Source organism: Euphorbia lathyris, chromosome 10 (genome assembly GCF_963576675.1).
Source record: "Euphorbia lathyris chromosome 10, ddEupLath1.1, whole genome shotgun sequence".
Lineage (NCBI taxonomy): Eukaryota > Viridiplantae > Streptophyta > Magnoliopsida > Malpighiales > Euphorbiaceae > Euphorbia > Euphorbia lathyris.
In genome coordinates this window covers 34,275,473-34,288,719 of record NC_088919.1, presented here as the reverse complement: position 1 = coordinate 34,288,719, position 13,247 = coordinate 34,275,473, and the positions used below count along the sequence as shown (strand labels likewise).

Genomic DNA, 13,247 nt, shown 5'->3' with positions numbered 1-13,247 from the left:
TCGCTTCCTCTTTTAACCGTCTCTTCCTCTCTAATTAATTCGAACGTTTAATCTCTCTTCCTTTTTTAATATTCTTCTTTTCTCATTTGAGGCCTTTCAAAACATTTATTCCATATATGTAACTGTCGAAAAAACCCATAAAACTACCCATATGTCACCAAGGCGTGTCTTGGTGCGCTTTTGACAACTGTCCCTTAGCACAAAATGGTGCAATAGGCGCCCGCGACACCATGGGGATGTCATGGCGCTAAGGCATGCGCCTTGTGCGCCATGTGCCAAAAGCACCTTTAATAACTATGTCGTATACCAAAAAAGGAAAGCTCACTTGAAGGCGGTTTTTCCATATTTAACAAAAATGTTTGCTGAAATCAGATATCTTGACTTTTAACCAATTACAAGTGGAAACTTTTAACTTGGGTGCTAATTGATAAAATTGAAAATTAAGTACTCAATTTTAAATGGAGTAAATAATTTAGGGTAAAGTTCAAATAAAACTCATGTGGTTTCACTAATTTTCAAATAAAGGACTGTGGTTTACTTTTTGTCAAAACGAGGACTGAGGTTTTCAACTTTAGCAAAATAAGGACTTTTTCGATTGATACTATTAAAACCACCCTTAACAACTTCAAAAATGACATATTTTAAGAACTACTAATATTCTAAGCAACTTTAATTTTTCAACTTTTTTATTTCGAGATTATTTAGATGATGTTTGGTAAAGAGAGAGAAAGTTAATGTTTAGAGAGAGAAAGTTCCAAAAAAGATGATTTTCTAAAATCGAAAATGCAGTTCCATAGAAAATATGACATTGAACAACTTTAATTCTTGAAAATTTTTATTTTCAGATCGTTAAAGATAGTTTTAATAGCATTATTAAAAGTGTAAAACCTCAGTCCTCGTTTTGACAAAAAGTAAACCACAGTCCTTTATCTGAAAATTAGTGAAACCACATGGGTTTTATTTGAACTTTCCCCAATAATTTATTAGTCCTTAATCTCTATCTTTTTAACCCTTTAAATAACACAAACTATTTGCATATTAACAGAAAAATCAGTTGCTTTGACGTAGTTCGATGTTTTCGTGCTAATGTAATGGTTCATTCTAACAAATTAAAGCGTATTGACCTTTGATGTTGAGTATAAATTCATCACAGGAAGCCATTGTCTTGCCTCCATTGGGAACAGCCATACTGGATTGACGGTATAAAAAGGAATACCAAATTTGTACGGCTTGCCTTGTGTGTATAAGATTATCCACTTCTCTAGAAAATATCAAATGAAATTTCGTCTCAATTAAAGTTAGTATTATTAATTCATAAAATATACATTTCCTTTGTCAAGAACCAGTAACACGGACAGTACCAAGTCCACTTGTTTTACTACAAAACATGGTTACATTGAAAAATAATAACTTCACATAAAATCAGTTGCAATGGCTCATCAGGATCACACTGTTAATCCATTGCAAAGGAACAGTTTTCGCCAAATCAGCATCTTGAGAATGTAGAACATGTCAAGGTTCACGCCTATCGAGTTTTGAAACCATATTACACCACCCTCTCAGGTATGTATACCATATTAAATTCTATCTTTTTACATATACTAACCTGTCATGAATCCTTTCAAGACCTGCATCAGAAATCTTATTCCGGTGGTACTGCTCAAAGAAATCTAACCAAACTTGATCCGGGTAATATGGATTGATATGATATACCATGCTCAATAATTTCTGCAGGACCACCACGGCAAGTTGCAAAAGCATCATAAACAGCAGGCTGCATAAAAAAAAAAAATGAAAACCAAGTCAATTTCCTGAGGAGACTATTCTTTAATAAATACAAAAGCAAATAACCTTGTAACCACATACCTGCACAAAAAACTCCTTTTGAGTCCGCTATATAGCTATAGATCTCGTGCTCGATTAGTTTGGGCTACTATCCAACTTGTATTCTTTCATAAGGTTCAGCAATTTCTTCCCTGTCTTTGATTTCTTCACATCAATGTAACCAACTACTACAACGAGGTTCGCCAGCTTCCTCAGTTCAGCATTCTTACAGTTGGGCTACTAAGCCATTTTCTCGGATGAGGAATTCATTATCCTTGAATCTCTTTGACCTCACTTCATGTGTATGTACCAATAGATATACCTACACAGCTCGCCAAATGTAAATCAGATTATTCTATCAATATATTCTCAACCAGATTAAAAGGGTAAAAAATAACATAAAAGTTGAGCAAACTGGAGAAAGCAAGAGGTAAGGGGTCAAGAACCCCATGGTGCATCTCTAATGAACACAACCTAATTATAGAAAGCTTAAAAAGTGGACTTCGAAATGCAAAGACAAATTAAATAGAAACTAATAGTCATGTTACTCATAAACCAAAATATCTTCTAGAGTTTCCTAGTCTGTTGTCAGTTCTGTCGTATATTTTAGAAACAGTAAAAGACCAATAGTATCTTTCACAATTTTAGGACTAAAGACTCAAAAATAAATACCTTAGTATTCTATGTACTGATCCTGCAGTCTTAAATTCCCATCCATCATTGCCCCAAAAATCCTCATCTGTATCAAATAAATTCAAATCCACTTGCTTTGTATCCAAATTCACCCCATTTAAATTTGAGTTTGTTCTTCTGTCCAAACTTATAACACTTGCTGGCCCATTTTCAGTTGTGATCCGAAGAAAATGGAATCATATTGGTATAGCAGGACTCGTATAATAAGCATATTACCTTACAGTGTTAAGATCGTTGATAAAGTCAAATATTCTATGACATCTGAAAGAAGAAAACAAATTTACACCCCAAAACTTCAGATGCATCAGTTGCCAGTGACTCAACCGAGTCTGTAAGTTTTAAGTGTCAGAAATTCAATTTGTTTTTATTTCCTCAGTTTTTCTTAAAATTCAATAAAAAGGCACAGAGGACAAACTTAGACATCAATTATCGTGTAGTAACCTTAGGATTCTCATCTGTGGCAAGCAAGTCTGGTTCTGCACTCTTGAAGGCCCATACGTTAGCAACACCAGAATCCTTCTTTTCATCAATGAAGTTAGCATTGAACTGTTTCTCATCTGAATTCAACACATGTGAATTCAGCCCACTGGAATTTGAAGGTGAGATAAGCCAGCTTGAACTCAACCCATCTGAATTCAAGATTTTCATATGTTCATTCTTGTTCACGCAAACCTGAAATTTCCAGCAGGGTTATCCAATCAACATTCAGAACCAAGAAGCAAAACTATCCTAGACCACTTTTACTTCCACAGAGAAATATATACTAAAGGGAGTCACGCAATTTTCAAGTATGCATAACATAATCACAAACAATCAAATATCTAACTGCATACCTGTTTGTTGCAAACAACTTTTTGGGAAGATAATAGCAGTTTATTTTTCCATTGACTTATTGAGGTTGCTCGCAAATTGACACCGAATCTACTAATTTGTCCCTCCAAGGTCCTCCAATTCGACAACACCTATGAGAGAGATACCATTTGAGTAACATTAAAAATAAAATAAAATACATATATGCCAATCCAAATATATTCTGCAAATAAATAAATCTATTTCTTTATGGAAGATTAACGTTCGGGACTTATAGAGGCTTAAGCTTTCGAGACCAAACTAACAATCTAAAAATGAAAAAAGAAATTACAACATGTGTTTTTACCTCATTAATTTTCAAAGAGTGCTTGGTGTCATCATAAGCCCCATCTTTTGTACGATCCTTCTCCACCAGAAAACCAACCAGCTTTGGAAGTGAATACAAATATAATTCTTCAAGACAATAAAATCCGTATAGGTATCATCCACTTCAGTCTTGAAAATTCCCTCCATTTCATCACAATCAATCAAGTATCTCTATGCTATGGACATTTCTCAATTCACTAGCCATTGACATAGGAAACACATTTCAATTTATGGCAGAACCTTATGTTTATCTGTGTCAAGTTCTGAAACCATCCAATATGTGGTCCACACCATATTTCTTTCAAACTAGATAACATTGACCTTAAGTATCATAGACCTATTGGTCGAGAGTTCGAATTTTGGCGACATCATTTATTAACGAAATTAATTACAAAACATGGTAGAATTGACATGTGTTTTGTACAGGTATCACATACAATGGATATCTGTATGCAGAGATGTATAAAAGATAATAAATATAAGCGGCTCCATAAAGTTGGTACAAAATATCTTCTGGCCCTGAAAGATGATAAATGTAAGCTTAATTCATTAGAGGGCTAAAGAGACACTTTGTCAGCTCAGGGTGAATCTGTTGTTTTGGACCAAATTCAAGGGGCTCGTGATGTATTAATTCGTAAATATTGCTATCAAACTTTACCTATCATCTTAACCTTTGAAGTCAAACGGTTCCTTCGTACCGTGTACATAATTTCCTCTAGGACTTGAAGCATGTGTCCATTTTATCATATGATGAAATTTTTAATTAATAAATGTTGTTGAGGTGATCAACATTGTTATTTTTGTTTGTTTTCTTATAACTTAGAAGAATGCAATTTACAACTGATATTGTATCAAATACTTTGAGCAGAGAAATAAGTATCTTGATGAAAGTAAATTACTGATGAAACAAATTTCAATAACTACTTTTTTTTTACAATTGGGACTGAAATATATTGCAACCTAGTTGAAGCATAAATACCAAGACTGGCCACATTCTGCATTATTTGCCTTGACCTTAAGAAGGCAATTATTGAGATAAAGAAAAAAAGCAATATGTTCTTCAGTGGGTACATTGAAATCCAAAAGGTTTAGATGTGATTGCTCTTCATATATATCTAGAGCTCTAATTTTGTTCTTTGATTATCGAGCATCGCCACTTTTATCTTACTTTGTTTTATGGAACTCATCTAATAGGCTCTTCTTTTTTTTAATTGATTTATGGAGCATCACCACAAGCAAACCAGATGTTAAACTCAGAGTGATCATTTGCAGAAAAGTATCACCACAAGCCTTATAAGCCAACCAAAACAACAGACTGAGAGCTAATCTAGAGGAATACTCCTTAACTTCACATATACTATATATAGTTTATGTATATATACAAGAATGTACAACGAGGTTACCAGCTAATTCTGCCGTTAGGTTGATCCTCAAATGATAGCTTGATGGATAGCCCTCAAGTGCCCATAACAGTCATCGCTGCTGCTAAAGGATTCTAAGCATCCCCAGCAAATATGTCTGCCACATCTGCACTCAATGTGATTACAACCTTCTATCTTCTCAATTGTGTACCCACATACTGGGCAGCTCTTAACATGTTCTTTTCCTTTGCACCATTCCTTCAAGGACAAATCAGGATCCTCCTTGAATTCTTTGTATCTTTCGCACGTTATGTATGGGTGATACTCCAAGTGACACCTCGTACATGTCTCCCCATAGCATGCTCCACATATGAACGGACCTCTAACCATATCCGTTTCAGCTACCCTGTAAACAGAAGGGCAGTCAGGGGAGGGGCAAAACCTGTACCTGCCACCACTAGACGCCACAAAAGCTCCCAACGATGCCCTGAAAAGCTCGTCTAATTTTTCAAATGATAATAATGCCCTCAAATCAGTGAGCCAAATGTTCATCCCACACCCTTCATGGGTACAGCGTATTGGAAAACCATCATGTCCTCTCATTGCTGACTCTAATTGGTCAATCAAGCAAGATCGGCAGAATTTATGTGCACACGCCTCAAGTTGGTAACAGTCCTCAACTTCGCACAAGCAAATCGGGCAGGCAGTAGATCTATCATCTGGCTTCTGATCAGTAATACCAACAGTAAGAGAACGTGCAAAGTCGTGAATCGTTTCCTCCACTCTCAGCCTCAGATCCTCTTTGCCATTGAATGAGATGGCATGGATCCTTGTATTAAGCGCTAACGTCGCCTCAGGAAACTTTACTTTGAGGCAATGCAAGTCGGGTCCAAATTTCTCAACCACTCTTTTCATAAAATCATGTGGCATAACTCTACCTCGAAGAGGGATATCTACATGCTTGTTATTATTGAGAGCCAAAAGAGATTCCACCAACTTCTTTTCAGCAACAGCAACTTTGTTCTCTGGACCATAGATCCTAACACAGATGTTATGCCTATCAAATAAAATGTAAGTTCCCAGTTGTTGATGCAGTGACTTCATAATTGATTTGCCATCTCTGGAGTAGAGAAGCTGTAGAATTGCTGGGGTGAGGCTAACATGATCCAACATTTTTCCATTCATTAGCTGCTCCAGTGGACGCCTCAACTCTGCCACTGTCCTTGTTGCATTAGCAGAGATCTTAACTCTATACGAGCCATTCCAATTCCTTTTCAAAATGCAATATACACCTGTAAAAATCAACCATTAACATTGTATTGTTTAAGTACTACGTTTCATTCTGCAATATATAACAATGGAAAACTACAAGTTTACCATATACAAATCTAAAGTTCATCCTAAATTAACATCAGATACTAAAACCACAGTGATGCACTCCACATTTTGTCACTAAATAACACACACAAAATCCCCAGAGAGAACTACATGAATCTACAAAAGAAAATGAGAACACATAACTAACGATTACATCCATTGTATGCAATGAAAACAGAGAACGACGCATTGAGCAATTAGCCTCTTATAATACCATTGACCCGTTTCTTCAAAATTTTCAAAGAACTTGAATCCCAGAGGAAAGACATCGACAATGCATCCCGAAATTACTTGATACTTGTTCTTTTCCAATAACAAGTCATTCACCTTATTGAAGAAAGTTCCCTAGTAGCCAGATATTCTGGTACAGTGCATAAAAAATGTCAACAAATCTAAGGATAAGGCAATCTGATTTGATTTTGTCATCATCTATACCAACTCTGCAAAATATGGTACTTGCATTTGCTGTAACAGATTGCCTTAAGGTGCGATTTTTCCATCCTGTAGGCTCAAAGGATTAAGTTGTCTGACCAGAGGTGAACTGAATTACATTAAATCATATGCAACCAGTTTCGGTCAGACAATTTCTGAAATGGAACAAATACATTTCTCTTATTTACTCATAAAACTAGTAATACATAAAATAAAAGAAAATAAAAAAGTAGTAGAAGTTTTTCACTAATTGGTAAATAAAATGGAAGTTGGAGACTTGACAGGCTAGTTACTGGTAAACTAGGGGCCTTGGGATATCATGTAATTATATTTTATAGTAGTGAGAATAAAATGGTATTTTTCACTTGAAATAAAAGGATTCTGTTTGGTCTATATATAACAGAACTCCAAATCCAAACAAAGTAATGAAAACTGCATTTCAGCACAATCAAATAACAGCACCACATCCTCAATAGGTTGAAACAAAATCTATTCCAATATGATGATGAAAGAACCCATAAAGAACAGCACACCAGAACAAGACAAAGAACCAGCTTCAAATCATTATCTAAAGGTCAAATATGCAGTTGCTATATATGCTTTGAAACTTCAGGTCTCACACCACAAATATGCTTTAACTTCCCTACCACGGCTAATGGAACCAATGGCACCACAAACACTCGTCATTCTAGAAATCATCACCCAGAAAAATATAAATTACAGATGTATCACCATATAACTGGCACAAAAAGACACATAACTAGAGCCATTTTGTAAATGAATGAAACAAGAATAGAGCAATTATAATTTGCATAGCAGATGGAACCAGAGTAGCAAGAACATAAATACATTCAAGCAAATGTTCACTGAGAATGGAATTACCAGGTCGGTTTGCAAACTTATTGACTAACGATTTAAGCTGCCTCTCAATGAACGCATAAACAGAAGCAGGACATGATACAGAACTATGGAACACCCGATGACATTGCATTTTCTGCCATGAGAAACAACAAGCAAGAACCTTCCCTTGAATATGTTGCAATGCTTTTGCTGCCTCCAGATGAAGTCTTCCATCAAAAGTGACCTCAGCCTTCATGAAACTATCCTTTGGCTCAGGGGGGAAGACTTGAACGTGACAATAATTACTCAGGGGTGCCTCGTTTGGCATGAATGGAGCAATTTCCTTGCGAATAGCTTCTTCACAAGCACCAAGAGGAGGAGGATTATTTACAGCATCCCCTCTAATCAGAAATGCATCCAAAATTCTCCTATTTGTGGTCCTTTTAAGAACTTCTAGAATTTCTGGTTCAGAAGTATCTCTATCCAATCCTTTGATGAAAACACAATTTGCTTCCTTTAGGCTGACTTCACACTGAACAAACCTGCCTCCAATCAGCAGATTATGACAATCTTGAACGACAAATTCAGCAGCGTTTATTTCACATCTGACAACTGCATACCCTTTGCTGTACCTCCGGGGCCAAGTGACTCTGGCTCTTAAGGCAGCAAATGATGATGATTTATGTCCACCTCCAGCTGATGATCTAGCAGGGGACAACTTAAGTGAACAACCAGATAGCTCAAATCCATTGTAATCTAGAGCTTTCTTGGCAGCTTCAGGACTAAGAAATGTCACCCTGCCCCACTGCTCAATAAGGTCACCATCTTGTCTGCCGCTTGAAAATCTGTAACAACAACAAACCCCAGACACATATTTTTCGAAGAATGTCAAAATTTCCCTGTCATCTAGACCATTTCCCTTTGAAACAAACACATCAACACTAAGACACTTGCCTTCCAATTCCAGATGTCTAATTTCTGCACCAGCTCCAAATAGTGCAACAGGGGGAGAAGCACCAGCTCGTCCCCCATGATATAGACACTTCTCCAGGCATTCATTGCTCAACCATTTTACTTCATATTCCAATGCATCATTAACAATGCCATAAACCTTTTCCATGTCTTGTACAGAGGCATATAATAGAACCTCGTTATTTTCCACATCCATTTCAATACCTATCCGACTATCCATGAGATCTGCCCGTATGCGAGAAAGAAGAGAGAGCAAGTTAGTGTTTCCCTTTCCACAGAACCTTCTTAAGAGAGTGGCACCAAATCCTTTGATCACATTCAACTGCAACTTTCTGTTCTGCACACTTGAGATATTGAATAGAGGAGGACTAAATGCAGACAAACTATCAAAGTCGATGGCAGTAACGCACACCATATATTGACATGATATAGACAAAAGTTCAGCAAAGACAACCCAGTCTGGCTTTTTGCTGTGCACTTGCAATGAACATGAAGGATGAAGTTGAAAGTATTCCCCACTTGAGAGCACCTCATAACCAAGACGATCATACCCAGAATACATCGCTACGTTATCTGCTAGTGAAGACAGCACAATCTTTTTCATGCAACCTTGGTGCCCCGTGACAACATGGGGTGACCAAACCCAGTAAGTTGGAATAATGATATGAAGTTCATTTTTCAAACAGTTCTCCAACTCTAGTACTGTATCTTTGCATCTACGCATAGCCTTGGCATTAATGCTGTTGTCCCAACACCATTTATTTCTGTTATCTGGGGACACACTCTCCCATTCCTTATAGACAGTAAGCAACGTAAAGAGATCTCCATCAGGATGGCAAAATCGCACCTTAAGGCAATCTGATTTGAGTTTGTCATCATCTGTACCAACTCTGCAAAATATGCTACTTGCATTTGCTGTAACAGCAGCAAGAACAACTCCCTCTTTGTGCAAACCATAACGGCAACTTTCAAGAATAATCTTCCCAAGTCGTGGCTCAATTCCCAACTTAACCAAGTTGTTTCCATCTGCAGTTAATTCAAAATCACCACTTCTGCAGACAACAGCACCTAACTGAACAAGGTTCCTGCTGGCCATGTCAACTGCTTTTTCACTAGGGGCATCAATAAAATCAAAGTCTAGCACATTCTGAATGCCCAAAGCAAGGATCCTTAAAATCGCAATACCAAGGTGCACTTTAAGAATTTCAGGTTCCTGGTGTAACTCCATCGACAGATAATCAGATTCTGAGTAAAGCCGATAACACTTTCCAGGTTCTGTTCGACCAGCACGACCAGCTCGTTGATTGGCAGAACTTTGACTAATCTTGCAAACTCTGAGGACATTCATACCAGAGCTAGGTTCAAACCTGCTTTCCTTCACCATCCCAGAATCAACCACAAACTTAACCCCAGGAATTGTCAAGGATGTTTCTGCTAAATTTGTGGCAAAAATAACTTTTCTTTTCCCTGGGTAGTTTTGGAAAACACGGCATTGTTCCTCATGAGAAAGCTTTCCATGTAATGGCATTGCAATTGCAGAGGGTGACTGAAACTTCTCACAAGCCCATTCTACCTCCAGCTGAGAAGTCAAAAATGCAAGAATGGTCCCTTCCTTCTCTACTTGGTGGATCTCCAATGCCATCTTGACAACACCATAAACATATGGAGCAATACTACTGCTGCTGGTTAGCAAGCCAGAAGGCCCTTCAGAGGCACCATGAACATATTTGATCTCCACAGGAAATCCTCTCCCTATCACATGGAAGGTTCTACAACCAAAGAAGTACTCTGATAATTTGCTTGCATCAACTGTTGCAGACATTATAATAAGCCTTAGCTCACGCCTCTTGACAAGTAGTTCTTTGATCAAAGCCAACAAAAGATCAGTACTCAAGCTTCTTTCATGAGCCTCATCTACAATAATACAGGAAACTCCAGACAACGTCTTATCTTCCATTAGATGCTGCATTAGGCAGTGATCAGTCATATATATTATCTTGGAATCAAAACGATGGGAAGATGAATAAGTTTGATAGCAGGTAACTGATTTATCCTCATAACATCCACTGGTTTCTTCTCCAACCCTTTTCGCCAAAGAAATTGCTGCAATTTTACGAGGCTGAGTACACACAATAGAACCGCTGGCAGCTACTCCAGAATCAGCAAGATATTGTACCAACTGTGTACTCTTCCCTGAACCTGTCTCTCCAATCAACACTATTACCTGTGAGAAAACCAAAATGACCAAATTCTTATTGACATTCAAAACAATTCTTAAATGTCGCAAGAGATGTGTTGGTATAAATTGAATATTTTCAGAGTGAACACATAGACATTTGTGAAAGAAAATAGTATAAACGCCAGATACTTCACTCTTCTCCCAAAGTTATAAAAGCAACGGGCATATAACAAACTTCAATTGAATAATTAGACAGAAATTGGCGAAATTACTCATAGCACAAAGTAAACTGCCCAACCAAGTTGTCAAATTACAGAGTACAAACTACCGCACCATTACGCACAAAAAGGCATAAAAGGACAAATTTGATTCACAGATTTTCAGAAAATTAGTATAGAACAAATACCACGCACTGAGTTCAATTAAAATCGAGAGTACCTGTTGCAAATGTATTTGCTCCAAAATCTCCTTCCTAAACCCATATATGGGCAAGCCATCCTCAATACGCCTACACTCCCTCAACAACAAACAATGTATCTTACTCCAATTAAACCCCTGCTCATTTTTAAAACCCAAAACAGCCAACTCCTCAACCTCCTTCCCTTCGAGATAATCCATCACAGAATGCAAAGCAGACTTAAACTCCTCAATCCTCTTGAGAATTCCGTCCATCTCCCCGCGCAAACTCTTCCTCCTCGCATCACGTGCTTTAAAAGTTTGAAGCGGGATATACTTCCTAACCAGAGGAACATTAGCCTTCTCAATCTCCATAGATAAATAACTGAGTTTCTTCTCAAATTTCTCAACAGACTCCCCATGGAAGAGCTTCTGCACGTAGAAGAGGAATAAACTCATGAGTCTGTCATCAACATCAACATCACCAGAGCCACGAAAATCAACGACAGGAGTAAGCATATGATCCCCGGCAAGGCGTCGCTCCCAGAGATAAACAACGGCATCAAAAGCGTGAGAGTGAAGCTGAAATTGAAGAGTGGCGAAGACAGCAGCAGAAGGTTTGATGAAAATTTTGGAAGGTTTGGGGTTACATTGGGAAAGTATTGAATAAAGTGAAGGGTGATTTTGGGGAGTAATGTCGTTTGAAAGAAGTTTAACTAGAAAAAAAGGAACATGAGGCTGGTGAGGCCGGTGATAGTGGTGAAAAGGAGAAGATGCATGAGAATGAGGAAGACGGAATTGACATTGGCGTGTAGAAGAAGAGGAGGTGTTTGGAAAAGAAGCCATGGTCGTAGCAAAGAGTATGGAGAAGTCCTAGTAGAAGAAGAAGAAGAAGGAGGCATATATATAAACATAGTTTTGGTTTGATCGGTTACAGAGAGCGTGAGTTAGATTAGAATTGAAGTATTGCTTTGGTGGTGTCTCTCAATGTAAATTACACCCATGTCCACTGAACTTTACCAATTTTCAAATTATGGCCCCTCAACTTCATTTCTTCCCGGTATGGCCACTGAACTTTACATTTTTTAACACTGATGGCCACTTAACGCCTCAAAATGACCATTGACGGCTAAAAATAAAAAATCCAAAGCGTTAATGATATTCTAAGGAACTTTAATTCTTGAAAAATTTCGTTTTAAGGTCATTTAGGTGTTGTTTGGTTAGGAGAGAGAAAGTGAATTTTTAGAGAGAGAAAGCTCCCAAAAAAATGTGGTTTCATGGTAAATGACGTTCTGAACAATTTTAATTCTTGAATATTTTCATTTTAAGGTCGTTAACGATTGTTAACGGTCATTTTGAGAAGTTAGTTAAAATTGAGTGGACATCAGTGTTAAAAAGTCTAAAGTTCAGTGGCCATACCGGAAAGAAATGAAGTTGAGTGGCCATAATGTGAAAATAGGTAAAGTTCAGTGGCCATGGGTGTAATTTACCCAATATTAAGTATTAAGTTAATTTTGTTTGGAAGTTATTTTTTTTTAGAGTAAATAGAGGTTAATGGGGTTAAATGTTTACTTCCTCTAACCTCCAAACTCTAACCTCTAGATTGGAGGTTAACCGGAGTAAATGGAAGTAATGGAATATTAAGTATTAAATTAACCTTGTTTTGGATTTATTTTTTTAGAGTAAATGGAGGTTAATGGGGTTAAATGTTTACTTCCTCTCGAAACTCTAACCTCCAAATTAGGGATTAATGGAAATAAAGTAAAGTTTTTAAAAAAAAATTATCTCTGCGTAGTAAATTTAACCTTACTTCCCCTCCATATTTAAACTCTCAAACAACGTTAAACATTTAACCTCATTTACATCCTATAAACTCCCAAACAAGGTTAATTTTTAACTTTCTTTTCTATCATTTCATTTCTCTTTCCATTACCTCCATTAACCTCCAAACTCCCAAAAAAAAAGTCTTAGATTATTTAATTTAACACATGAAAATT

General features: G+C 37.1%; 1 protein-coding gene across 5 annotated transcripts; it reads right to left on the bottom strand.

The window, feature by feature from the left end:
* Positions 1 to 1,324: 1,324 nt before the first annotated feature.
* On the bottom strand, positions 1,325 to 12,167 carry LOC136208732 (ATP-dependent RNA helicase DEAH11, chloroplastic-like). Of its 5 annotated transcripts, XR_010677251.1 has the most exons (9): positions 11,293 to 12,167; positions 7,746 to 10,899; positions 5,097 to 6,346; positions 3,674 to 3,780; positions 3,351 to 3,479; positions 2,959 to 3,189; positions 1,867 to 2,146; positions 1,607 to 1,774; positions 1,325 to 1,525 (listed from the first exon to the last, which is right to left on the bottom strand). XR_010677251.1 is itself a non-coding variant. In XM_065999875.1 (4 exons), the coding sequence occupies exons 1-3, from the start codon at positions 12,094 to 12,096 to the stop codon at positions 5,124 to 5,126; spliced, it is 5,181 nt and encodes a 1,726-aa protein (XP_065855947.1). In that variant the 5' UTR covers positions 12,097 to 12,167; the 3' UTR covers positions 3,787 to 3,890; positions 5,097 to 5,123. The 5 variants fall into 5 exon arrangements, 3 of the variants coding, with proteins under 3 accessions (XP_065855947.1, XP_065855946.1, XP_065855945.1); XR_010677250.1 differs by having other exon boundaries at positions 1,325 to 1,774; XM_065999875.1 differs by lacking the exons at positions 1,325 to 1,525; positions 1,607 to 1,774; positions 1,867 to 2,146; ... (1 more) ...; positions 3,351 to 3,479; positions 3,674 to 3,780 and adding an exon at positions 3,787 to 3,890.
* Positions 12,168 to 13,247: the final 1,080 nt, after the last annotated feature.